Raw genomic sequence first — 24,562 nt, forward strand, 5'->3', positions numbered from 1 at the left:
GGCTTTTATTGTACATTCCTACTATTATAATAAGTAAAAAGCCTCTAAATATGTTTTTTATTTTTAAAGAAGCTTCATGTGAGAGTTTTCAGTTTAAATATCAGAACTATTTTACGTTAAAAGTATTAAATTCAAAAAATTCAAATTACCAAAAACTTTATTCCCATTCAAAGAATATCAAACCTACATGCATCATTTACCAGTATGGCAATTTTACTTTAAGAGCAAAATTATTTAGCCCTGGCTGGTATGGCTCGGTGGATTGAGTATTGGCCTGTGAACTTAAAGGCTGCCAGTTCAATTCCTGGTCAGGGCACAAGCCTGGGTTGCAAGCCAGGTCCCGCCTTGGGGGCGTGGGAGACGAAACTGATCGATGTACTTCTTGCACACAGATGTTTCTCTCCCTCTCTTTCTCCCCACCTTCCATTCTCTCTAATAAATAAACTTTTAAAAAATGGAACAAAATTATTTAAGCAACTGAAATCCTACCTTTATTATTCAAGTACTTTCTCTTAACCTATCATTCAACTTTTTCAGTAATTTATTCTTTTCAGAAATGCAGAGAAGGAAAAAAAGACCACTAAATTTATTCACTCTTGACTTTCTAATTTTGTCATTATAGCAATTCAAAATACATTAAACAAAAATAACACTCATGTTTGCAACACAATGCAAGAACTCTAAGGCTCTCAAATCCTATTAGACTTATCTTTTTATTAGGTTTGTTTGTACTAATAATTATACATCTAAAAACACTAAGTTGGCATTTTTACATTTAGACAAGATTTCAGAAAGCAGTAAGCAACTGTCTATTTTATAGTGACAGAGGTAAGAGAACAATGGTTTCCTTCTGAGTAAAGAATAACACTATTCAACAAGAGAATGAATTCTAATTTCACTTAATGTTAATAATCTGTGCCAATAAAGGTTATAAAACCTTTTCTATAGAATAAAAAATGTGTATCATGCCAAGGAAAAAAAGGACAACAGAGGCAAAATGATGTTTCTTTGTACATTTTTATTCTTTAGAGAAAGAAATAAGTCTTTCACCTAAAAACATCAACTATTTTCATAGTTCTATATCACATCTAGTTCTTTCACAGATTTATTTGTATCAAGACATGGTTGGTATTTGTACATTCTTTCGTATAGTAAGACTTTGCAACTACTTCTTCATGGAAAATAAACTTTCCTGGAATTTATGTATTTTATAATGATTATTCATATGCACTAACATGCTTAATCCAAAATTATGCCAGCTTTTAAAGAAATCCATTAAGAGGTCTAAAATAATTTGATAAATTTCTTCACTTTGTTAAAAATATCTGCTATGATTTCCACTAATAGAGAAAATTTTAAGTTTATCAACTATACTTAGTTCCAACTAGTATTTTTCAATATGAAATAGGTTTCCTTCAGCCATCATCCTCTAAGTATTGCCAGTACAATACTTTTTCTTTTTGACTGGCCTTGACTTACTATTCCTATTCTCTATGGCCAAAATCTTACCTCCTCTGACCTCAACATCCATTCTCTAAAGTGGAGGGCAGAACATTTTTCTAAGATAAAACATAGAAAAATAAGCACCTTCACCCCTTTCATGAAACTTTACTAATTAGGTGAGTCGAATGCTGTGCAGGGAATTACGTTCATAGGAATGCAAAAGATAGACATTTAGGAACACTAAGGGGATGGTGTTTTGTAAGCCATATGAAGACTGGCTTCCCAACAATAACCCCTGCCCCCACCAAATTTTTAACCATGTCAATGAAAATAATAATGAATTATCAAATAACTCTTAAACAGAAGAGAAAGGGTGGATCAACAAAGGTGTGACCTAAGACCACAAAACAACATCAGAAAATCTAAGTAACAAGGCAGCTGCTACTAAATACAAGGGACCGTATTTCTAAAGAAAGGTGAAATATGTTTTAAAAGCTTGCCATTGGAAGAATATTCTTTATCCTGTCACATACACACACACCTAACACCCCGATTTTTTATTCCTAGTGAAAAAGTCCAAACACAAGAATGACTGCTTTTTTTCTGGGTCTGAAGGTAAAGAGCAGTGTGGTTATATATTGTTATGACCACGTGACACATGCTGTTAAATCTTGAGTTATGGCTATGGACTATGATTCCGTACATCTTTTCAAAAGGATGACATTTTCTATCCCAGACACCTATTTATTTCAAAATAATTAAATACTTACGTGCTGCTTTGATCTGTCTGGGCGTCGCTTTGTATCTTACATGGCCAAGTCCCAGTACTGCATAATGATCTTGATTCTGATAAAGACACAAAAGGGAGTCAAGTTTGAAATACAGCAATGTATCCTATGCCTTGTGTTTTGGCACCCTAAAACAGTGCTTCCCCAGGTGATGTTGCCATGATATGAGTCCAGCGAGAAATTCTGTATAAAATGGGTTCTGTGGTCATTTAAGTTTGGGAAATACAGGCTCTTGTAAAGCCTTGATGATCTGTATGCACCTAAGCCTAATAAAGTCTCTGAGAAGTCCTGTAATTAAGAAAAAGAACATGCAAGTATACAGAAACCTGTAAAATCCAGCATTTTCCAAACTTGCTTGACCATAGAACCCTTTTTTCTTTTAAAATCGATTAATATCCTATGGCCATCCTTAAATTAAAGTATACCCAGGAAGATTTCAGAACTGAAGGGGGCATTACAGCAGGACGGGTAAGCTGGGTCAGGGCAGTGATAGGATAGAACTAGGAGCCAAGTGGAACCAAGGTATGCTAAATGGAAATTTTGAGAAATTGAAGGATGAGGCTTCTATTTATAGATGCATCTGCTTTAATTTCTGCTCTGGTTAACATCTTTGCAAATTTAGAAGCTTTGCAAATTGGAGTGAAGGCTTCTTAAGAACTCAAAGGGTATATCTAGTATTAGAGAATGAGTGGGGAGGAAGGGGAGTTGAGAGCATAAAACATGGGAGAAAAATGTTGGCTCAGTGGATTGAGCGAAAGCCTGCGAACCAAAGGATCGCAGGTTCGATTCCCAGTCTAGGGCACATGCCTGGGTTGCAGCCAGGTCCCCCAGTAGGGGGCACATGAGAGGCAACCACAAATTAATGTTTCTCTCCCTCTTTTTCTCCCTCCCTTCTCCTCTCTAAAAATAAATAATCTTTAAATTAAAAAAAAAAGTCAAATAGGGTTAACTGGTTTCCCTTTAAATTCAGGATTACAAACTTCATTGGGCTTGGCTTCTTTATTATGCCTGGCAACCATACTTTCTTCCAGTTGATTCACCTTTCCACTCACTAAGATTATTAAATACCGTTTGTCTTCTGGTCTGTCTTCAAACCTCATAGAATCTATTCTACCCTCTTATCAATGGCCTTGCCTCTTGCTTAACTAAAAAATTTAAATTACCCCACTCAAATTCCAGCATCTTTCTACCATCCTATCTGTATCATCCATTTTCTCCCTTTCCCTTCATTCATAATTGAGAAAGCCTGTCCAACCAACCACAAATTGCTCCATCCCTCATCTTGGTTCTGAATCTCACCTTCTCTAACTCTCCTCAAACACTACCATCTTCAGTTATCTCCTAAATTTCAAATGGATTATTTTCATCAATATAAAAAGTTGCTCTATTATCTCTCATCTTAAAAACAACAAAACCTTCCCCTGACGCCCTTTCCAGCTACTGTCCTACTTCTCAGCTGCCTATCAAAGGTAAACTTCTTGAAGGAGCTGTCCCCTCTAGCATTAATTTTCAAACTACTCCAATGTGGTTCTGCTCGGTCCACTTCCACCCCAGGTGCTACAAAGCTGCTGTCTTTAGTTATCAATTTCCAGGATCACCCATCTGCCCTCACTTGACTTCAACTCCCAGCAGCAGCACAGCTGACTCTTTTCCTGAAACATTATCTGCTTTTAGTTTCTGTGAATCCACTGTTTTCCTCCCACCTTTCAGGAGCTTTTTCAGCCATTTTACTGCTTTCTCAATTACCTGCAAAGCTTAGCCCTAACGTTTCTTTTGGTCTCTCTACACTTTGATCCTTGATGATCTGATCAAATGCCAAGCCTGAAATATGTTAAGAACCTTATAAATGCTCGTAACTCCCCAATTTACTAGAGCACAGACCTCTCCACAGAGCTCTACCGGCACAGAGCACCCCCATCTCTCTAACTTCCTGGCCTGCATTCTCTACCTTGGTGACCCATTTCCAAACATCGGACTCTGTTTTCCATTCACTGAAGATGCCAAGCTCCTTTTCCTCGGGGCCTCACATGCTATAGTCTGTCCAACACATTCTTCCCCCATCCCTCATGTGGCTGCCATCTTCTCATCCTTCAGGCTTAGCTGAAATGTCATCACCTTATTTAAAACAGACACTTACTCTCCCCATATCTGCTCCTTTTTTATCCCCCTCTAAACTACTTAAAAATTGTGAGTGCTTCAAACTCACCAATGGCTTTCCACTGAGGACTGCTACTCCTGACCTCCTCACCACCTTCTGTCCAACCTTGTTTACTCTGTTCCAGCCACTTGCCTTTTTTCAGTTCCCGGCACATTCAAAACTTCTTTCTGCCTCTGCACAAGCTCTCTGCCTGAAATGCAACTCTCCCTGATCTTTGCAAATCATCCAGAATTTATCTTACATGTCAGCTCCCCAGGCCTTCCCCACCTGCTCAATCTAGGGCAGTCATCTAGACGCTCTGTCATGTCAGTTTGGTTTTTTTTGGCCTAGCACTTAGTGGCTATGTTCTTGATTGTTTCCTTATCTGTTCCCTCACTGGAATATGTTTGTGAGAATAGAGACACTGTTTTGTTCAGCAGTGTATCCTTCACACTCAGAAGAGTGTCTGACACACAGCAGGTGCTTGATTCCTGTATGTTGAATTAAAAAAATTAAATAAAAGTATAAACACTGCTACACAGCTCTGATGCTATCTCTTTTCTCTAACACCCTCTCCATTCTTTCTTTTCTTTATTGTAGATCTCCACATTCCCCAATGCTATGTCCTCCTGACCTTTCCTTGCCTCAAATTACTATTTTCTGTCATTTTCTTTATAACTCAACTTTGAAAGAGAGTATTTTACATTTAGGTCTCTATGGCATCATCTAATAACTCCTCAACCCACTGCAATTTCTTACCACTACAACCACTTCACTGCTTTCAATGTGGTCTCCTAAACTTTGTCTGCCAAACACAGAGGCTTTTTATCATTATTTATGTTATGTGATTGATCTATCTCTGAAGCACTGACACTGATGATTGCTTTTTCCTTCTTAAGACTTCCTCCTCCCCTAGTTGCTTGAAGAGTATAGTGCCTGATGTTTAATAAACCTTTGTTGAATGTTTTTTTTTTATTTGTTTTCTTTCTTTTTTTCTCTCTTCTCAGTAGCCTTTGCCGTTTTTCCTCCTCTGACTACTCCTTAAACATCTATCTGTGCTCCTCAATGTTCAGTTCTTTCCTTTTAAAACTGATGGTGATGATGCCCTGGCTGCTGTAGCTCAGTGGACTGAGTCTGGCCTGTGAACTGAGGAGTTGCTGGTTCAATTCTCAGTCAGGGCACATGCCTGAGTTGCTGACAACGTTTTTGGCTGAGGGCATGTGGAGGCAGCCAATCAATGTTTTTCTCACATATTGATGTTTCTCCCCGTCTCTTCCTCACTTTCTAAAAATAAATAAATACAATCTTAAAAAAAAGAAAGTTTAAAACTGATGATGATGGTAGGAGAATCGACTCACACTTTGAGTACTTACATACTTTTCTAAGTGCTTTATATATATGCCTTCCCTCATTTAATACTCACAACTGATAAGAGAGAAATTCTTATTACCTACTGTTTGTTTTGAATTTTCATGTGCCCAAGCACTGGGTTAAGTGCTTTATGTACACCATTTAATTGATCCTCACTATAATCCTTTGCGTTGCTAACAATTTCATTGTAACAGTCATTGGTACAGTCATTGTATCAATAAGGAAAATGAGGTGCAAAGATGTCAGGTAACTTTCCCGAGGTCCCAGCACACTAATGGTAGATCCAGATTTGAATTCAGGCACTCTAATTCCAAAGTATACACATTTAAGTATTATATTAGTGCCTACTTAAGTAATACAATACCTATTTGTCTATATCCTTCTCCTTGACTGATGTCATTATAGTTCCCATAGCCTCAACTCCCACCTACGTGCCAATGACTTGTAAATGTTTTTGGCTCTAACCTCTTTTGGAGTCACTGACCTGTCTCTCTACTACACAACTTCACCAGTATGTTACTAGAACCTCAATTTTGACATTGCCAAACTTGAACACCAACACCACACTCGCCACAACCTTCCTTTTCCTGCATCCCAGAGCTGGTGACTGAGAGCATACTTAACAGCAGGGTCCATCTTGCAGCTTGCAGGCTGCACGTGGCGCAGGATGGCTCTGAATGCGGCCCATCACGAAATCGTAAATTTACTTAAAACATTATGAGATTCTTTTATGATTGTGCGTGGCAATGTATTTAATGTGTGGTCAAGTTCTTGATTGTTTACTTATCAATCAAGTTGTCTTGGCCCAAGACAACTTCTCGTCTTCCATTGTGGCCCAGAGATGTTAAAAAGTTGAACTTTGCTGCAGGTCACTCAAGCCCAAATGCACAGAGGTCTTCTGGAACATTCCCTTTTTCTGTGACACACAGCCAAGGTCAGCAAGTTTTCACAAGTTTACCTCCTCCCAAAATTTGTCCCCTTGTCCTCAAAACCCAGCCACAACTTTAATTCAAGCATCAAGCATTCATTTGAAGGCTTAGATTACATTAGACCTATACTAGCAAACTGTTCACTTTCCCTCCAGGACTGCTCTCCCTTTTCAAGCAATTTTCTGTACTGTCAAGAGAATTACAATTCTAAAATTAGCTTAGAAACTTTTAATGACTTACTACTGCCTTGAAAATAAGATGTAAATTCCTTCCTTCGCATGGTATAAAAAAGGGCACTACAGAGTTTGGTCTAGAATCTGGTTTAGGCAGAATTTCTCAGCACCATCCTTAAGTACCCAAATCTAGTCTCCACTAATCTCCTCAAAGGTGGTGCGTATTCTTTCACTCCTGTGTCTTTGCATATCTGTTCCTCCTGCCCCAAACACCTTTTCTACCTCCTCTGTTTCATAAACTCCCTCTCTTCCTTTTAAGACCAGCTCAAACACTATCTTCTCTGTGAGACCTTCCTAGACTTCTCAAGCAGACAGAATCCTATGACTAGTACTATTCCACTCAATGCATGACAATAAACGAGTGCTCAATTACATTTATCTTGTTGAAGCATCTCAAAACATACTTTATTAATGGAAAACTCCAGAGAAAATTGCCTGTGTCTAACAAAACATATGATTAAACAAAAGATTTGGGTATTAAATACCTTCCAGTCCTTGGGATCAAGTGTTTTCAGCATGGGAAATTCTTCCAACTGCAATTCCTCATCTTCTGATTCCTCTGATAACTCTTTCTTATCCTCCAGTTCCTGAAAAGAGGCAGAAGCATTTCTGTTTCTCCTCTTAGCAAAAGCTTCAAACCATCTTCCCACAGGTTCAACTTGACAGAGCGTTGAGGCTGTGATTGAAAGTGTTAAGAGAGGCTTCAATGTATTGGATGGAATAACTCTGTTTCAAGGCAATAAATAAGAGTGATCATACCAGAATTTAATTTAAAACCATCAACGAAGAAAATAACTGCAATAATCCAGTTAACATGAGGGTTAGCAATAATCATTTCCTAGTATTTACAGAGTATTCAGTCAACCTCTTCCATTAGCTGACAAAACAAGACATTCATCAATGTCAACAATAAATCAATACATTTCTGGGGACATGGGGAAGGCTAGGAATAGGGAGAAATGTTGCAAACTGTTTTAGTTTTAGACCAATAATTGTAACAAAGCAAAAAATGATAATCAGAGCTAGCTTCATCAAAAACAAACAAACAAAAAAAGCCTTCTAAAACCATCTAAACATATTTTACTGTGCTCTGGAAAAACAAGCTCTGGATCTCAAATCAGAAGTGCTGGATTTTAGTCTAAGCCTGATCATTAGTGACTAGGTCAGAGATGTCTTCAACTCAGAATGGGAGCAATTTTATCTTATATGGTTCCTTGCAAGACTGAATGACAAATCACAAAAACACTTTGAAAAATCACAAACCTGTACCAAAATAACGCTTCATCATTATTCCTGGGAAGTGAGGGTAAATCACTGTATATTTGTATATCAGCATTTCAAAAAATGTAACTTAGGTTAAGAATAAAGTTAACATCTTAATTTTAATTTCATAATCAATATGAAAGCAAAAAACCTTAATTTGTTCAGTTATCAATTACTCAGATGTAAGTATTCCCTTTTACCTAACAGCCAGAATTTTCTAAAAATAACTGACTTTTCATGTTTTAATTAGTTTGGGAAATTAAGATTTCCTCTACCATACACAGGAGAGGAGTTAAACACTATGTTCAAGTACTACCTGTGCAGTGTGTGACTTTTAAGAATATTACCTTTCAAGTTTTTTCCCTCTAGTTTTAAGATTATACATAGACTTTTATAAGCATGAACGCAAGATGTGCCATGATACGTTCAAAATCATTCAATAAGCGTTTCTATAAGAGGCTATAAGTAACTAATGTAGATCACTGAAAGTGAAGACTCTAAGTTTACGATACCCACGACAGTCCTGGGCTCCAAGTCTATGAACCTACAGCAGCAGAACAAGTTTGACATATTGGCTGTCTTTAAAAGTCTTTCTATACGAATCCTCTTTAAAAATTTTTCTACACGGATTACCAGCACACAGACAATGGTGTTTTAATACTTAGTGAGGAGAGGCGTCTGAATTATGACATTTAAAAAACAAAGCCGGAGCAACGGAGAGAGGGAGGAAAATGTAGAGCACTAGCAGCATTTGCCCGCCCTCCGGCACTGGGGAGCTCGCAGCGTGCAGCAAGGTATTGGAAGGTTCGGTCCTAATTGCTTGGCCCAAACCATGAGTCAGCGGCCCCGTGAGGAGGAGGAAACAGTAGGGGCCAAAAAAAAAAAAAAAAAAAAAAAAAAGGACGCCTCTTCTTTCCCAGCCTGGGTAAGGATTACTGTATAGCAGGGAGAAAAAAGGACACCCGTTACGGCCCCCACACATGCGGCAGCTAGACCCCATGGGGAAAAGGTGAGAGATTTTGGGGTCGCTGAAGTGGAAGACTGAGGCGGGGGGCGCCTGAGGCGGGACGCAGCCGGGGTTGGGGGGGACACGTACCAGAGGTCAGAGCGTGGATGATGGCGGTGCCCTGGCCCTCCGCAGCGCTGGGCAGGAGCAGCATGATGTGCCAGGGCCAGCCCAGCGGGCGCAGCGGTTCGCGTCCCGGCGGAGAGCGCTCTCAGTGTTCCACAGCTCTACCGCCAGGTCCGAGCCTCGCGCCTCGGCTCTATGACGCCCAGGAACCGGCGCCTGGAGACGACCAGTAACTACTTCCGGGTTGGATCTTTCTTGTTGTGGGGGCCAATTCCACCCCCGACCCCGCTTACGTGTACAGCGGAATAGTTCTTGCACTGACTGAGATCCGGCTGGGGACCAAGAGTCATGAAAGAAAGGTTCCTAGACTTGTGAGTTCCCTGGTAGAAAGGATTACGAATTTTCCTCATTCGGTTGCAATAAGTAGAGCATAGTTTTCCAAAGCAGCTGTTACTATATTCTTTTCATTTTTAAATTACTCCTACTTGTATTAGTCTGAACCTAATTTTACCTAATTTACCTAATTTTACCTAATTTAACCACTGATTTTTCCAGTAGCTCTACTTGAGTAATGAAAACCGAAAAGTTGTGTTAGTACTGAGAATGGTTTTAGTCTATATATCCACAGAGAATTCTGTACATATATCTGCAATGCATTTGGGTTTATCTGAATAATAGCAGCTACCGTTGTGTTGTTACTAAGTAATTTATTTGCATTATCTAGCTTAATACTTATAATATTTGGAGAAGAAACTCTTTAGCGTTAGATTCTAGCGCCAGATTTCTGTAAAGTTTTCCCAATTACAGGACTCTGAAACTTAATTATTTCACGTATATCTACTTTACTCCTACTACATGATTGCTTCTTGGACTGAGGTCAAAAGCAAGAACTAGCAAAAGGAAACCAGTGTATGAAGATTCACCCCCTATTCACCCATTCTCTAAACTACCACCTCCCATTCCTTCAATTTGGAATAGGGTGGGCAGAACAGAAGACAAGATGGTCCAGTCTGTGGGAGAGAGTACCAAAAATAAGCAAATTATTCTCTACAAATTACATTTTCACCGTTAAATACATTAAATTTCACTGCATGACAAAATTGTCACTTCAAAATTGACATTTCTAAAAATCAGCTAATCATCTCCCCTTAACCCTTTTCCTGACCGCTTTATTAGTGCAACCACTGTTAAAACAGGCTCTCAGTCCCCAAGTAGCCTGACTCCACTTTCTTAATATTAATAATTTTTTTCTCCCATGGCCGCCATCCATTCTCACCATCACCTCTAAGGTCATGAAGGGTCTTTTCTGTTTTTATTTTTTAATGTGGCAAAAAGCACATAACAAAAAATTAATATCTTAACCAAGTGTAAAGTTTAGTAGTGTTAAGTACATCGTGTTGGACATCAATCTCCAGAACTCTTTCCACCTTGCCAGACTGAATCTCTGTATCCATTAAACAACTCCCCGTTTCCATTTCCTCCCACTCCCTGCAGCCATCATTCTACTTTCTGTGTCTATGAGTTTGTTATTTGGGTACTTCATATAAATGGAATTATACAGTATTTGTCATTTGTGACTGATTTATTCATTTAGCCCAATGTCCTCAGAACTCTGGTATGTGTCCAAATAATATTCCTTTGTGTGTATATTTTATTCATCCATTCATCTGTTGATTGGATTTCTTTCACTTTTTTGCTATTGTGAACAATGCTTCTATGAACAAGGTAATTAAAATATCTCTTGGAGATCCTGTTTTCAATTCCTTTGGGTATCATATACCTAGAACAGGAATTGCTGGATTATGTGGCAATTCTATTTCTAATTTTTTGAGGAACTGTCATACTGTTTTCCGTAACAGTTGCACCGTTTTACTTCTCCACAAACTGCACAAGGTTTCCATTTTCCCCACATTCTCACCAATACTTTACTTTCTCTTTTTTATAGTCATCATTCTAATGGGTATGAGGTGGTATCTCATGATTTTGATTTTGATTTCCCCAGTCGCTAGTGATGTTGAGCATCTTTTCATATGCTTGCTGGGCATTCAAGTCCATTCCCCACTTTAAAAACCCAGTTGTTTGCTTTCTTGTTTAATTGTAGTTCATTATATATTCTGGATATTAACCATTACACACATATGACTTGCAGTATTTTATCCTCTCCTGTGCCTTTTCACTCTGCGTCCTCTAACGTTCAGAAGTCCAAATTAAAAAAAAAAAAGAAATTCTAAATTCTACAGTTGTCTCCTAACTGCTCTTTCCTGTCCCTCATCTCCCAAACTCATTTTTTTCCAAAACCTGCTCTCTTCCCTTCCTTGTATCTGAGGATCGATGGTACCACTCTGCTTTAGTAGCAGGCTCAAAAATTGAAACCATTTACCTCCTCATTTCGAGTTAAATTAATGGACAACTCCTGTTTACCTTCACTCTACTTGTAGATCGAACCACTATTATTGCATATTTAATATACAGTAACTTAAGTAAGACTGTTGTTTAAAGCCTCCACAATATTGTGAAGTAAAGGGATAATTAAAACATATATAAAGAAGTTGCCCAAGAGCACCCAGTGCATGTAAATATAAAGTCAGCCACTGAGCTAGGATTGGTTTTGAAATCTGTTGCTCAGGGAACCTAGGCATGGTGAAAAGTCAGGGTGGACCGACGTTCTCTTCCAACAAGGGATTCTTCCCATTCCCAATAAAGGCGACCCTGACGCTGGCGCGCGACTCTCAGAGCTCTCTTCCGCCGTTCGAGCGCGGAATAAATGGGCCCGCGGAGCCGTCTCTACTTCCGGGGAGGAAGAAAAAGGGAGCACTACCGGAAGTGGGGAAGGTGCTGTGTAATAACTGCGGAGCCGAGGCGGTTGGATCTTCTAAAATGCCGGATTACCTCGGTGTGGATCAGCGGAAAACCAAAGAAGATGAGAAAGACGACAAACCTATCCGAGGTCAGTTGACGTAGGTAGGAGCTCCGGGCCGAGGTTAGGAACAGGCTGCCCTGGAGGGGTAAGCTAGATTCCTCCGGCGCTCGGTGCTCGCCCCCTTCTGTGCCGCTAGTGATTTGATCTGGGGCTGTAGCGGCTTAACCTGCCAACCCTCTTTTTCTCCCACATCCCTCTCCAAATTCTGTATTCATCTCCCGCTGATCGATATCCTTATTCATGCTTATCTCTCAGGTCATGAAGAAGGCACTCACTCTGCTTGGCCTTGAAGGCCTTGAAAAGTTCTTTCCTGTTTCTCCGCCCCTTAAATGTGATAGCTTGGAGCCAGGATCCCGAAACATAATTTTCTTTTTAAAAAAGCATTCCTTTAACTATAATATGTTTACATGCCTAAAACTCAAAAGGAAGAAAAGAGATATTTTGAGAAGTGTCTCATACTTGGCCCCGGCCACCCACTTATCCACGGAGGCAACTAATGATGCCGTTTTGCGGTATCTTTCTAGACACTTTCTATGCATATACAAGAAATTTTGTTTATATATTTTATTTTTTAAAAAGTGCAGCATGCTGTACATCTTGCTTTTCAGTCTTAACTTAGGGATAAGTTCATATCGTATAAAGAATCAGTGTCGTTTGTCTCTGCATCTGCATAGTATTTCAGTTTTGTGGGTGTAATGTATGAAATTAATCATCATTGAGGGACTTTAGATTTCTTTCAATCTGTGGACTGTCACAGAGCAATGAATAACCTTGTTCATATAAATTACCACAGGCACCAAAACAAACTGTAGGGTAAATTTTTGAAATGGAGTTATAATTTTGATAGGACAAAATTATTTTCCTGGAGACTATCACTTTTACCCACAGTGAATGAGATATGCACACTGTTTTTATACACAATTTCTTCCCAGTAGCCCCTTATGTAGTCTCATCTTTATGCTGTTTTTTCTTTTGTTCCTTATAGACTATTTTAAAGCATTCTTATGTTTTTTCCCCTCTTTTCCCTTACTTTTCCCTTCCTAAACAGCTTCAACCTCTCCTAGTACCCTTCTCTGTTTCCAGCCTTCCCCCAAAGAAAGCATTTCCTCTCTACTCTCATTCCATATTCTGCTCTTTCCCTTGAAAATATTTTAGGGCACTGTAAACCTCAGAGGTACTCAGTCGCCTCATGGAAAACTTACAGAGATTTAACATTTCATCTGTGTATTTCTCTTAGTATGTTGTTCTGTAAACGTACTAATAAATTTATCCCTTGGATACAGTTATGGCTAACATGTGTATAGCATTTTATGTTTCTCATCCATATTTTATTTGATTTTTATAGCAACACTGTGAGGGTAGATTATTATCTCTTTTTCAAATGATAAAACTGACGTTTAGATATTAAATGGTTTTTCTAAGGTTACTTAGTAAATGCATGATTTTTTTGGGACTAGTGCCAGGTGGTTTTGATTTTCAAACTGTTCTCTGGGTTCCCTATTCTTGTTGGGTCATGTCTCTTTGAGACTTCCAAGCAGCTATCTTGTGTATTTTTTTTTTCAAGATTTTATTTATTTATTTTTAGAGAGTGAGCAAGGGAGAAAGAATGGGAGGGAGAGAAATACAATGTGCTATCTGTTACCTCTCACACATCCCCAACTGGGGATCTGGCCTGCAACCCAGGCTGGCAACCTTTTGGTTCATAGGCGGGCGCTGAGTCCACTGAGCCACACAAGGTGGGGCTTTTTTTTAATCTGCCTTCATCAAATTAGATGAAATATTCATGATTCCAGGAACTATCTGATTATTGTGTTTATATCGTAACAACTTTGCACATTTTTTATCACTCAGCTAATGAGGTTTGAATTGACCAGAAAAGAATCATCAGATCTAATTTTTGTTTGAATCTCCTCTTTTCTTTCAGCTCTGGATGAGGGTGATATTGCCTTACTGAAAACTTATGTAAGTCCTTTCAGTGTCTACAAAGTAATAGATGTTTTATGTTGAAATAAGAACTATTGTTGGGATTGGATTGTTCTTCCAAAATAATTAGAAGATAATGTCTAGCAGTTTATAGTAATCTTAACTGAAAAATGTTACCTTCTTACAGTTTTTATAGAATAGAGTGTAAATATAACATTCAGCATATTATTTTTATACTGTTTTTAATTAAAATGTGGAACTCTTATTGGAAGATATTTGAAAAAACTTACACAAATGTTTACCGTACTTGAAATGTGTGGGTTGTTAATGTTTGTAATTTAATAAGTTGTTGCTTTCCTAATACTCTAATTAAACTGACCTTTCTTCCTAGGGTCAGAGCACTTACTCTAGGCAGATCAAGCAGGTTGAGGATGACATTCAACAACTTCTCAAGAAAATTAATGAGCTCACTGGTATATATTTTTTAATTCCTGTTTCTTTTGTCAAAATGTAATGCGTTAATTGTGTCAAAGGATTTTAAATAGAAGTATTGCTCTTTCATGAATTACAGATTTAAAAAAAATTATTGTCCTTCCTCTCTGTTGAGAAATTGGGCCTCATTTAATAATCTTTTTTACTATCTTTTACAAACAAGTTTAATGCTTAAACAGTTAAGAAACATCATCCTTTAAGCAAGTAATGTTTCTGTTCAAAGCCAAGTTCAATAGACTAATAAACAAGTTAAGGTTTCTTATTGAATAAAAATAGGATCTTACATGGTATTGCTTGAGGTTAGCTTTTGCCTAGTAATTGGAAACTTTTCTTCTTGAGAATTTGAGTAGTTTTATAGTACTTGACCACAAAAAAATGTCAAATATGGCATATTTTTGGTGTATGACTATCTTAGGACAATGGTTTTCAGCTGGGGCAATTTTGTTCCCCTTCCCGCTCGGACATTCGGCAGTGTCTGGAGATATTATTTATTCTCATGACTTGAGGGGGAGGTGGTGCTAGTGGCATGTAGTGGCTAGTGTCCAGGGACGCTGCTAACCATCCTGTAATTCACATCCCCCCCATCAGAGTATTCAGTTCGAGGAGTCAGTAGTGCCAAGGTTGAGAAAGCTGGCTTTCGGGATGATGCAGGACATTTTAGTGAATTTTGTAATCTCTCTTTATGTAGGTATTAAAGAGTCTGACACTGGCTTGGCCCCACCAGCACTCTGGGATTTGGCTGCAGATAAGCAAACACTCCAGAGTGAACAGCCTTTGCAGGTTGCGAGGTATGTCCTGTGGAAATTTATTTGAGTCTTGGGTTTAATGTAATAGTTCATAAAAAATTTTTATTCCAAATTCCAAGTAAAGAAAGCTTTCTACAAAAGTATCTGGGGTTAAAAGTTTATGCGTTAAATTATTATTCAGGAAATAGATGAGGACATAATCATATAAAAGATTCAAATGATACAGAAAGATGCCAAGCAGATGTGAAACTTCCTTTTCATCTTCATTGTCCCACTACCCCTCTCTGAGATACGGCAACTACTGAAAATAGTTTGGTCCTCGTAATCCTGCTCTGTGTCTTCCTATACCTACATGCTCCTGATGTAATTATTAAAATTTAGGATGAATCAGTATGCAGTATTTTTATGGTTACATGAACCCTATTCACAAAGAACCAAGAAGTAATCAGTAATTAGTTTTCTTTTCTTGTGCCACTTTTTGTTTTTCTTGTCACAATTGTTTTTTCATTGGCCCGGTTTTCTATGTGTATCTCTAAACTCCTCAATTTTTCCTGATTGTCTGAATTGCTCTTCAGGTGCGTTGGGTCCATCAGGTTTTTTTTCTCATGTATACTTCGGGTGCACCAGCTGCATCAGGTATTCTCTTGGGTTCATCTTCCTGAGGAAGTCTTCCCTGGCACTTTTTGACCTGCTTCAGTTTGCCAGTTGTCCTTTATGCCTGTTGAATCACAGTCACCCTGTGACTTCTTACTCTGGAGTTTCCCTTTGCCTGTCCTATTTCTTCATTAGATGAACTGTACTCTCTCGTAGCTTCCTAAAAGAGGGTCATGTGGGGAGGTAATATTTTGAGACCACATATATTTGAAAATGTCTTGGCTGGTATGAAGGTCTTTTTCCTACAGAATTTTGAAGGCATTATTCCATTGTCCTCTGTCTCCAGTGTTGTTAGCCTGAAGCCATGCTGATTGCAAGCCCTGTATATGTGACCTGTTTTTCCTCTGAAAGTTGTGGGGTATCCTCTTGTTCTCACTTGTTCTGAAGTTTTATGACACTGTGTCTGGGTGTTGGTCTGTTTTCATACATGGGCTGGGCTCTCATGTCCTTCAGTGTGGCACGTTTTCTTGAAACTATTTGTTAATTATTTTCTTTTCATTCTCCAATATCCAAATAATAGAAGTCTGAAATGCAATAGAATTCCTCTCTTTCGGACTTCTGTGATCAGATATTGAACCTCCTGGATTGCTCCTCTAATATGCTAATCTTTCTCTCCTGCTTTTCTTTCTTTTTTCGCCCCACTTTTATGAGATTTTCTTAACTTTATTTTTGCGTCCTTCTATTGATTATTTTCTTCTATTTCTCTTCTCAAGTTTTTAGTATCCAAGAGCTCTTTTTCTCATTCATTGTATGTGTTTTGTTTTTTGAATGTCCTGTTCTCATGCCACGGTTGTAGTATGTCCTCATCTTTGCAGAAATTAATGATAACTAGGTTTCTGTTTCCTCTAAGATGTTTTTCTTTTTGCTTGATTGGTGTGCGTCTTTTATGCTAGATGTCTGGTGATCTTACTATGGTCTTTGGTCTTAGTGGTGGACCAAAAAGCTGATAAAAGCTCTAGATCCAATAGTGAAGGATGTCGATCCTAAAAGCTCCTCTGTAGCTAATATGGTTGGATGTCTAGTTGTGGAGCCTTCATGTCAGTATCTGTGGATCTCTTCATTTGGATAACCATTTTTCCCAGGGCAGTTTTCTTCAACGTCCTTTTGTCTCCAACCTCCAGTATTTTGGAAGAACAATGGAGGTAGAGGACTAGAAAATTTCAGTAACTGGTTCGTTTATGTTTACTTTTTCCCTCTCTTCTCCCCACCGTCCTCATTTTCAGAAAGTTATCACCACCATTAACCCCACCCCACCTCTTGCCCCAGAATTTCTTGATAACTTCTGTTTCACTCTTCCTAGAATATTTTCATTACCCCCCAAATAAACCCCATACCAATTAGCAGTTACTATTCGCCTCTCTTTTTAGTCCTGGCAACTAATCAATTACTTCGTATGGATTTGCCTATCCTGGATAGTTCATATAAAAGGAATCATTTCATATAAATGTATGACCTTTTGTTTCTGGTTTCTTTTATTAGCATAGTGTTTGAAGATTCATCCACATTGTGGCATGTATCCAGACATCATTTCTTTTTATAGCCAAATAATATTCCAGCCTAATTTCTTTCTTCATTGATATTCTTTATTTGGTGAGACATTATTCTCATACTTCCCATTAATTGTTTAAACATGGTTTCCTTCAGTTTTTTTAAAAAATAGGATACTGCTTAAAGTTTTTGTATAGTAAGACCAATACATAAGCTTCCTCAGGGACAGTTTCTGTGGATTGCTTTTTTCCTATGTGTGGGCTGTACTTTCCTATTTCTTTTTGTCTCTTATACTTTTCTTTTATGGAAGCTGGACGTTTTAAGTATTGTAATGTGTCAGCTCTGGAAATCAGGTTATCCCTTTCTCTGGGGTTTGTTATTGTTGGTTGCGCTTTGTTGGTGTTTTTCCTTTGAAATGTTGTGGTCAGCCCCTTGTTAGCCACCACTGGTATAATACTGCCTTACACAGTTGTGATGTTAAATAATTGTCACTGATTATTTCCAGCAAATGTCCTGTGGGCAGGGGTATTCACACAGAGTGAGCTCTGCGTCAGGTCAAATAAAGACAAGTAAGTCCTGAGCTTCCAGTCAGGTCACATAGTGACAGTTCTCTGGGGGTTGGGCTTTGGGGAGCTCCAAACTTATTCCACATCCCCCACTCCCCAACCCCCCCATTTGCAGAATTGGGAAATGTTGATTTTGACTGTTTTTTCCAGTGTTTACTTGGCTTTCAGGGAGCAGCATACTTTCAAAGGTCCTTATTTCACCATTCTGGAAGTTGAGTTCCCTGTATAGTCTATACTTTTTTAGCGTGGATTAAAAAAATCCTGATCTGTGCATACAGTGTTGGCTTGGTCTGTCAGATAAAGTACTGATAGATGCTTTTTATATATATAATTCTACCTCCATGGTAGAACTTGGCTAGTAACCAGAAATAGTTGTGCCACACAGTTGTACTTCAAGGACAAAGTATCTGTACCCTACTTTCCGAGCTACCTACATGTTTACTCCACAGGCTCTTGTATTTTCTGGTTATTTATTGCTACAGCTTATGACCTGAGTGCTTTCTCACTGTTCTGTTTTTGTTTGCCTTAGTAGACAAATAATTTAGAAGAGAAAAGGCAATAGGGTACATTCTACTCTAATGTACATACTATTACAAATTTACCTTCATTATGTCACACAGAAAAAACATTTAAGTTAAAAATAGCAAGAACAATAAAAATGGATATGAAGTATAAACTCAGGGAAGAATGGAAAAACACATTTATTACTCAGTGTAAGACAAGGTGACTGTCTTCTGATAGGGAAAATAAAGAGGCGAGTAACTTAAAATAGTGATTTTCTACCTTTTTCATCTCATGACACACATAAATTAATTACTAAAATTCTGCAGTACACCAAAAAACATATCTTTTGCTGATCTGACCCCCCAAAAAGGTACAATTTCAATTCACACTGGATGTCTATTGTTGTGTTGGCTGTTGTCACTTTATTATTTGATAATCTAAGGGAAAAGAGGTCAGTGCTCCTGACTAAATATTCAGGTATTGCATGTGTTAAAAATTCTTGCTGACTGCAGTGTCCGCAGCACATTGATTGAAAATCACTGACTTTAAGATATAGAGAAGTATCACTATTAAAGGAATATAGTTTTGTAAATCAAGAAATTAGAGAACTTCTTAATGATGAAATATTTGGGTTTAATTTCTCAGAGGTATGAATTTTTTTGAAAATTTTATGACTTGGCTTAAGTTGGGTGGACCCTTGGGACTGAGCATATTTTATAGAAAAGGTTCTCTAACAGTGGCCCAGTTTCTGCATTTCTAGTATACACCTGCTCATTAGTGTGCTGTGCGCCTAGGGGAGACTCCGGTTACTTCAATTCATTATTAGTGGGTTAAGTTCTTTACTCTAATCAAGTCTTTTGCTGCGTTAGATGTACAAAGATAATCAATGCTGATTCGGAGGACCCAAAGTACATTATCAACGTGAAGCAGTTTGCCAAGTTTGTGGTGGACCTCAGTGATCAGGTAGCACCTACTGACATTGAAGAAGGGATGAGAGTTGGGTAAGATTTCTACTTACGACAAATACTCACCTTTCATTAAAGATACCATGTCACATTCACATCCTTGACTTCCTTTTGAATGAATGCACTGGTTGCCTTGAAATACCGCGGGATAATCTAGTTGAGTACTACATTTGAACATCATTTCTTCTGCATCCCCTTTCTGACCTCCCACTTTCCTCTTTTTCCCCACCTCCACTATGGCTTTTTATGAATGACTTCAAATGTCATAATCAAAGCAAGTACAAAAGTTGAGAGTTGAGTTTGCCAGTCTAAGGTAACATGGCGTAGATGGAGGAAGCACTTTCTCTAGGATAGTTATTAAGATTGAGTTAATGTAATTAATATATATAGAATATGTGGTAATTCACTAAGAAAATTTTTTGACTGTGTTAGTGAGGATCTTTTTTACCTTTCTAGTGTGGACAGAAATAAGTATCAAATTCACATTCCACTGCCTCCTAAGATTGACCCAACAGTTACCATGATGCAGGTAAGAAACTATGGATAGAAAAGAAACGGCATGACTTAGAATGCAACTGCACCATCTCAAAAAATCTTGAAACTTTTAACTGATTAACCATTAATATGTGGGTATGCGTTAATTTGCCCAAATTTTTTAAACCATTTTTCAGTTGAGAAAGTCTTTATTAGTTTGTCTCTAATTTAGTATAAAAAGTAATATAGCCAGTGGTTCTAGCGCACTGGGCAATATATTCCATTTTTCAAAAATTCTTACTTGCTGTAAGTCAGATTTTTCTTTTCGGATATTGGGTCTACTCTACGAAATAGAACATTTGGGCTAGTATTCAAAAGCCTGTGACTGTGTTGTACATTTTTTTCCCCTCTCTTAGGTAGAGGAAAAACCTGATGTCACATACAGTGACGTGGGTGGCTGTAAGGAACAGATTGAGAAACTTCGAGAAGTAGTTGAAACCCCTCTACTTCATGTAAGTGTCTGAGTCTGTTTAATTTCAAATTACTTCATATAAAGAGTTGATAGTGCACCCAAATTGCCTATACACTAGGTAGCTTTTTAAATTTTATATTTTCCTTAATGAAAATTTTTGAGGGGATAGAGTGTAGATGTGTGGAGAGTTGGTAAGTTCCAGAAGAGAAAGCAAAAGGATTGAGTGGTTAAGCCTATTCAAAAAAGATCATCTTCCATTTCGAGTGGCACAGGAGGTTGAGGTATAACTTTTGGCCGTATGTTAAATATGTTATAGATTATTGTAGAAGAAACCATGTGTTTTAATGATATCAAGAAGAAGTAGGCTTAAATGGAATCAAAGTAACCTTGGGATGATAATGGAAAACTAGGATATTAAATACCAGATAATACTTTTGTTCTTTAAACACTATAATTTTTTTAAATTAGGAAAAGACATTAAGTCTGGATAGTAGAAATACCCTTAAAAGCCATTCAGCCTTATGCTATTGATAGGAGTCTAGTTTAGATCTTGTATTTTACAATAAAGTTCTTATTTAGATCAAATATATAGGTTGTGGACTTAATAATTTGACTTAAATATATTGACAAAAAAGTCTTATTTTTATTACACAGAAGTTGTATAATTATAAAAATTGTGTCTCCATCACAGCCAGAGAGATTTGTTAACCTTGGCATTGAGCCTCCCAAGGGTGTGCTGCTCTTTGGTCCACCAGGTACAGGCAAGACACTCTGCGCTCGGGCAGTTGCTAATAGGACTGATGCTTGCTTCATTCGAGTTATTGGATCTGAACTTGTACAGAAATACGTTGGTGAGGTAAAGTAAATTAATCATAAAGAATGTGTAGCTCTGTGAGTGGACGAGCTGTCCGTCGGTGAGTCTGTTGGGCTTCTGTAGCTCTGTGAAAGATTTACAAAGCATGGATGAAATTAAAATAGCAGTTTCACATTGAAGATTGAGACCTGAAATTTCTTGATTGATGGATGTAGTTACTAATGTAGGAGCTATGAGCCCTTCCCTTTGTGGTCATTTGTAGATAAACAACTGCTTAACATTTTTAATCACCATGCTCCCTACTCAGAAAGATGACATTTTCTGCAGATTTGGTTTGTAAGAGAACTACCCCAGAATTGCCGGTGAATGCATTCAGAAGTGTACGTTCACTTCAGGGCCAGCCTTTTATGGCCTCCTGAGAAAGAACATGGAGTGTCTATCTGCATGTGTGGGTGTGTACACACACACAGATTTTTTTCAATAGTGAGTCAGTCTAGAGCTGTATGTATAGTGCCTGAAGCATTAATGACGACTGTACTTACAAAAAGAATTAGGAGTTGCATGAATTGAGATACACCGTACTTTTATCCTGTGAGCAACATTTACACATCAAATTTGGTGATTAGGAATGCCACGTGATAAATGCTTTTAGTTTCTCAAGTGTTACTGATCGAAATGGTGCCTTTATTTGAACTGTTAATTTAACCTCTTCAGGTCTTACAGCTATTGGCAATTTAACTTAAGGCTAATAAGATTAATTTGATTGAATAGGTAATCAATTTCAGGTTGTTTTTTTTCTTTTTTTAAAGCCTTAGGTAATAACATTTGAGAATATTGTTAGGAATATTGAAAAGTTTGAAATATAACTTGTTACTGTATTTTAAAAGATTTAGAAACCAACTGTGAATTAAATTATTTTTCTCATTAGGGGGCGCGAATGGTTCGAGAGCTCTTTGAAATGGCCAGAACTAAAAAAGCCTGCCTTATTTTCTTTGATGAAATCGATGCTATTGGAGGTATGAATGGTATTTTAGAGAACTACTTTAGGGTTGGGTTTCATGAGAGTCCTAAAGTAATATGTGTAGAGTTTTCCTAGTGTGTTCAACTTGTACAAAGTTTTAATTCCAACTCTTCTGTGAGCTCTGGCACATTGGAGCCACAGATCTAATAAACAGTAGGACTACACCATAAAGGGAAAAAGAAATGTTATGTAACATTGCTATTTCTCAAAGTCTTTACCTCTGTACTTTACTAATATCATTCATATGACACATATTTTCACACTTTTACACCACCATTGGCAGGGGTATTTTATAAAGTGTACGTAAAATAATGTTACTGTTAGGTTCATAGATCGGATGGAAATACAATATTAGCCATGAGATCTACACAAGTTATTTTAACTATGAACCTCTATTTGCTCATCTTATAAAGGGCGTAATAATTCTTACTCTGTTTATTTCATGGGTTTTTGAGAGCATTTAAGTAATAAATGTGATAGACTTTGAAAACTAAACTGTTTTATAGGCCTTCACTATTGTTACAGCCTATAAGAATAATAATCCTTACTGGTTTGAGAAGTGTCAGTATGTCCAGACATTTCTTACTTAATGAATTGAGTGACAGAAATTACTTGAAAATACAGTAGACCTTGTAACACTGTTTAGGGAATGTGGTTATGTTACCTAGAATCTTGCTTTTATACTTGATGGATATCATTGCGTTTGGGCAGCCTGTAGTTAATGTCTTCAAGTGGTTAATTTGAGCACAGTGTGTCAGTACAGTGTCGCGACTCTGAAGTCATTTTTATAGTATTGTTGGAATGAGCCATAAGCTTTATGATGTCAGGATGCTGTGAAGCTATGCTTTCCTAAGTGAGCCATGTACAAAACAGTATTAGGGTGCAGGGAAAAACTAATAGATTTTCTCATATTTAATTTTAATCTCAATTTTTAATTTTTATAATGTACATAATACATGAATACAACTGTATGTGTGTATGTACATACATACAATTTAAAAGCGAAAATATGTATTTGTAGGATTTTGATTTTGTTTTTGCTATTTTTGTTGAGAGACTGAGATTAACCTAAAATACTCTAATTAATATCCAAAATAGTGTAATAGTGTAAGTTATATTTTTATTGTATTGCGGATTTAGCCTTATTTTTAAGGACAGTTTTGAGAAATTGAGGCGAATATGGCAGTTTTTTACATTACAGTGCTAAAGTTTGCGTGTAATCTAGCTGCCTAGTCCAGGTATACATGGTCTTAAACAATGGGGGTGTTCTTGAGTGATTTAAAAAACAAAATTCCTTAAAGAGAATTAAAAAGTACTTTAAAGAAGCTATATTAAATAAACCTATGAGTCTTGAAAGATTCACTTTCTAATTAGTTTTGTGTGAAGCAGGCAGTTCTTACAGGATTTGCTTAAAACTGGATGTTCACTTGCACTGGAGGGCATGATTTGAACTGACATTTATAGTACTTTCAAGTTTGGGTAGTGCTGCTGTGATCGGATTTATGTTTCCTTTTGTCTTAGGGGCTCGTTTTGATGATGGTGCTGGAGGTGACAATGAAGTACAGAGGACAATGTTGGAATTGATCAATCAGCTGGATGGGTTTGATCCTCGAGGCAACATTAAAGTGCTGATGGCCACTAACAGACCTGACACTTTGGACCCAGCACTAATGAGGCCGGGGAGACTGGATAGAAAGATTGAATTTAGTTTACCTGACCTAGAGGTAAGAAAATAATTTCTTTTTAGAAGAGGGATTCTTGAAATTTTTCCTTCCTGTGATGTTTTCCATTATAATATTTTTTAATTCCCCTACTTTCAGGGTCGGACTCACATTTTTAAGATTCATGCGCGTTCAATGAGCGTTGAAAGAGATATCAGATTTGAATTGTTAGCACGACTGTGTCCAAATAGCACTGGTAGGTTCAAAGGTCTTGTCTGTATTTGCTGGTCTGTCTGTCCAGGCTGCTTCAATTAAGCCTTTTTTTTTTTTTTTTTCTTTTTTAACTTGAAAGGTGCTGAGATTAGAAGTGTCTGCACAGAAGCTGGTATGTTTGCCATCAGAGCACGGAGAAAAATTGCTACTGAGAAAGATTTCTTGGAAGCTGTAAATAAGGTCATTAAGTCCTATGCCAAATTCAGTGCTACTCCCCGCTATATGACATACAACTGAGCCCTGAAAGCTTTCATGGAGAACACTTCTTTTAATTGGAATCCTAAACATATATAGACTTGTTAATAACCATGTCACACAAAAAAATAAATGGTTTCAAAATTATATGCTTTTTT

General features: G+C 37.6%; 2 protein-coding genes across 4 annotated transcripts in view; one reads left to right on the plus strand and one right to left on the minus strand.

The window, feature by feature from the left end:
- Nucleotides 1-9,461, minus strand: part of DNAJC2 (DnaJ heat shock protein family (Hsp40) member C2) — a 32,361-nt gene extending 22,900 nt beyond the window's left edge. For both annotated transcript variants that reach the window (XM_054564140.1, XM_054564138.1), the window contains exons 1-3: nucleotides 9,261-9,461; nucleotides 7,387-7,577; nucleotides 2,214-2,289 (exon numbers count right to left, since the gene is read on the minus strand). In XM_054564140.1, the coding sequence (XP_054420115.1) occupies nucleotides 2,214-2,289; nucleotides 7,387-7,577; nucleotides 9,261-9,324 (331 nt within the window). In that variant the 5' untranslated portion in view covers nucleotides 9,325-9,461. The remainder of the gene's footprint in view (nucleotides 1-2,213; nucleotides 2,290-7,386; nucleotides 7,578-9,260) is intronic.
- Nucleotides 9,129-24,562, plus strand: PSMC2 (proteasome 26S subunit, ATPase 2). Of its 2 annotated transcripts, XM_054564142.1 has the most exons (12): nucleotides 12,040-12,183; nucleotides 14,081-14,118; nucleotides 14,471-14,552; nucleotides 15,260-15,359; nucleotides 19,399-19,530; nucleotides 19,951-20,023; nucleotides 20,385-20,480; nucleotides 21,132-21,296; nucleotides 22,183-22,270; nucleotides 23,797-23,999; nucleotides 24,096-24,192; nucleotides 24,289-24,562. In XM_054564142.1, exons 1-12 carry the CDS (start codon nucleotides 12,114-12,116, stop codon nucleotides 24,444-24,446), a joined length of 1,302 nt encoding a protein of 433 aa, XP_054420117.1. In that variant the 5' UTR covers nucleotides 12,040-12,113; the 3' UTR covers nucleotides 24,447-24,562. The 2 variants fall into 2 exon arrangements, with proteins under 2 accessions (XP_054420118.1, XP_054420117.1); XM_054564143.1 differs by lacking the exons at nucleotides 19,951-20,023; nucleotides 20,385-20,480; nucleotides 21,132-21,296; ... (2 more) ...; nucleotides 24,096-24,192; nucleotides 24,289-24,562 and adding an exon at nucleotides 9,129-9,173 and having other exon boundaries at nucleotides 11,940-12,183; nucleotides 19,399-19,534.

Source organism: Pteronotus mesoamericanus, unplaced genomic scaffold, assembly GCF_021234165.1.
Source record: "Pteronotus mesoamericanus isolate MK-2021 breed Mesoamerican mustached bat unplaced genomic scaffold, CSHL_Meso_final scaffold_85, whole genome shotgun sequence".
NCBI classification, from domain to species: domain Eukaryota; kingdom Metazoa; phylum Chordata; class Mammalia; order Chiroptera; family Mormoopidae; genus Pteronotus; species Pteronotus mesoamericanus.